The 2,553-nt window shown below is 39.8% G+C and overlaps 1 protein-coding gene across 1 annotated transcript in view; it reads right to left on the bottom strand.

Annotated features, from left to right (window-relative positions):
* LOC144502311 (putative G-protein coupled receptor 139) overlaps nucleotides 1–715 on the bottom strand; it is a gene marked incomplete at its 5' end in the record, with an annotated part of 905 nt that extends 190 nt beyond the window's left edge. Inside the window, one exon of the mRNA XM_078226121.1 lies at nucleotides 1–715. This exon is cut by the window's left edge and continues 190 nt beyond it. Within this exon, the coding sequence (XP_078082247.1) occupies nucleotides 1–715 (715 nt within the window).
* Between the last annotated feature and the right edge of the window lie 1,838 nt (nucleotides 716–2,553).

Here is a 2,553-nt window from a genome sequence, read left to right on the forward strand (position 1 = left end):
GTGATTCTCAACAATAGGAAATAAAGAACTCCTGTCATCCATAAGAGGATAAAACTTCCAGATATAGCAAAGAGGAGGATGATGGATTTCCTTCTGCTCTTGATCTCGGGATCATTATCATTTTCCCCATTGCTATGATGCCGGAGTCTCCTGCGAACTCTACTGGCCCCTAAAATGTGTCTGATGGTCAGAACATTCAACAACAGAATCAAAGCGAATGGAAGCAATGGGGTGAAGATTCGATGGAGCCAAGCAAACAAAGCCCACCAAAAGGAGGAAAAATAATGTGGCTTCACAACACAATCCCAAGGGATGTTGTTGATTATAACCTGAGGTCCAAAGACAAAGTACCATGGGATGCATTTTAATAAGCTCAGCAGACACACAGTCACGATGATCACAGCTGACATTTCCTTGGAACAATATTTCTTTTTCAGCTTTTGGCAACAAACAGCCACAAATCGATCGAAGGTGAATGTGACTGTTAGCCAGACGGAAGTGTCCGTGCTTGCATTAAGCAGAACAATGATAACACAACAGACCGGAGTGATGTCCAGGAAGGAACCTCGGAAATAAATATAACTAATCCTGTATAATATCACATCAAAGATCACCACCAGCAGATCTGCAACTGCCATTGCCACCAGGTACTGAGTGATGCACTGCGAGAGACCACATTTCCCACGGGACAGGATCGCCAAAGCCACCACGTTTACTGCAAAAAAAAGTATTTGAATTGATGTTCAGGATAAGTACTAAAGCAGCAAAGCGATGGATGTGTTCCTTGGTTCTGGTATCCTCTTTCGATGTTCATTCAGGTTCAACTGTGCTGAGACTCCGATGTAACTGTGAGTAGTAATGTTTATGCTGTGTATATTGAATAGCAGTGGGTAAAACACCAAGAACTAATGTGACCTGGATGTCATATCTTTCACGTATAACAAACACCTCATACTTGGCCACACGGTGGCACTGCTGCCTCACATTGTTGATCAAAGATGGTATTGATACGATATTGAGGAAAGCTATTAGCATAGATGATGTGGAATCTGTATGTGTTGAGTTAAGAAACAACAAGGGGCAAAAAACATTGATGGGTGTGGTATACAGACCACCAAACTGTAGTGGTAATGTTGGGAAAAGCATTAGACAGGAAATCAGAGATGCATGTGTCAAAGGAACATCTGTGATTATGGGTGACTTTAATCTGCATATAAATTGGGAGAGTCAAATTAGTCACAGTATAATAGAGGAGGAATTTCTGGAGTGTATACGGGATGGTTTTCTGGAGCAATACATTGAGGAGCCAACAAGGGACCAGGCCATATTGGGTGGGTGTTGTGCAATGAGAAAGGATTAGTTGGCAATCTAGTTGTGAGAGAACCCTTGGGGATGAGTGACATTAATATGGTGGAATTCTTTGTCAAGGTGGATAATGATGTAATTGATACTCAGACCAGGATCCTGAATCTCAACAAAGGTAACTAAGATGGTACGAAGCATGAATTGGCCATGATGGACTAGGAAACATTACTGAAAGGAAAGACAATGGACAGGCAATGACAGGCATTTAAAGAATGAATAGGTGAACTCCAGAAGCTGTTTATTCCTGTTTGGCGCAAGAGTGGCAAGGGAATTGTGGCCAAACCATGGCTTGTAAGGGAAATTAGAGATAGTATCAGATTCAAGGAAGAAGCATATAAATTGGCAAGAAAAAGCAATAGGCCTGAGGATTGGGAGCAGTTTAAAAGGATCAAGGGATTGATTAAGAAGGGAAAAATAGAGAATGAAAGTAAGCTAGCGGGGAACATATAAAACTGACTGTAAAAGTTTCTATAGCTATGTAAAGAGAAAAAAATTGACAAAAACAAATGTAGGCCCCTTACAGTCAGAAACGGGAGAATTCATAACGGAGAATAAAGAAATGGCCGAGGAATTAAATTTGTACTTTGCTTCGGTCTTCACAAAGGAAGACATGAATAGTTTTAGTGAGGAGCTGAAGGAAATCAGCATTAGTGGAGAAATGGTTTTGGGGAAATTGATGGGATTGAAGGTGGATAAATCTCCAGGTCCTGAAAATCTTCATCCCAGAGTACTTAAGGGAATGGTCCTGGAAATAGTAGATCCATTGGTTATTGTAAAGGGGATTCTAGTTAGCTAAGAGGATAATGTAGGTTTAATTAACACATGGTGAGGGAAGAGTTAAAATGATTTTTACTCAATATTGGATAGTAATGATTTTTAATCATATGTAACTATATTTAATTGAAGTGAAATTATATATTTTGTCTCTGAATGTGAAGTATCTTTCTTCAGATGAGAAAACATCTTTTAATAATATGTATTAACTAAAATTTTATATGTCTGTGCCACTCAATAAAATGTTAACACTATAAATATTCCAAGCATTTAGTTAAACAATGCGAAAGCCGCAGTTCTGGAATTTGAATGTAAATGTTGAATAGTAACTATGAGGCGATTCTCCCATCCTGTTGCACTCGGCCAGGAGAATCGCGTGTCGGCCGATTCGCAGGATTCATGCATGCGTTCCGG

This window comes from Mustelus asterias, chromosome 13 (assembly GCF_964213995.1).
Source record: "Mustelus asterias chromosome 13, sMusAst1.hap1.1, whole genome shotgun sequence".
Lineage (NCBI taxonomy): Eukaryota > Metazoa > Chordata > Chondrichthyes > Carcharhiniformes > Triakidae > Mustelus > Mustelus asterias.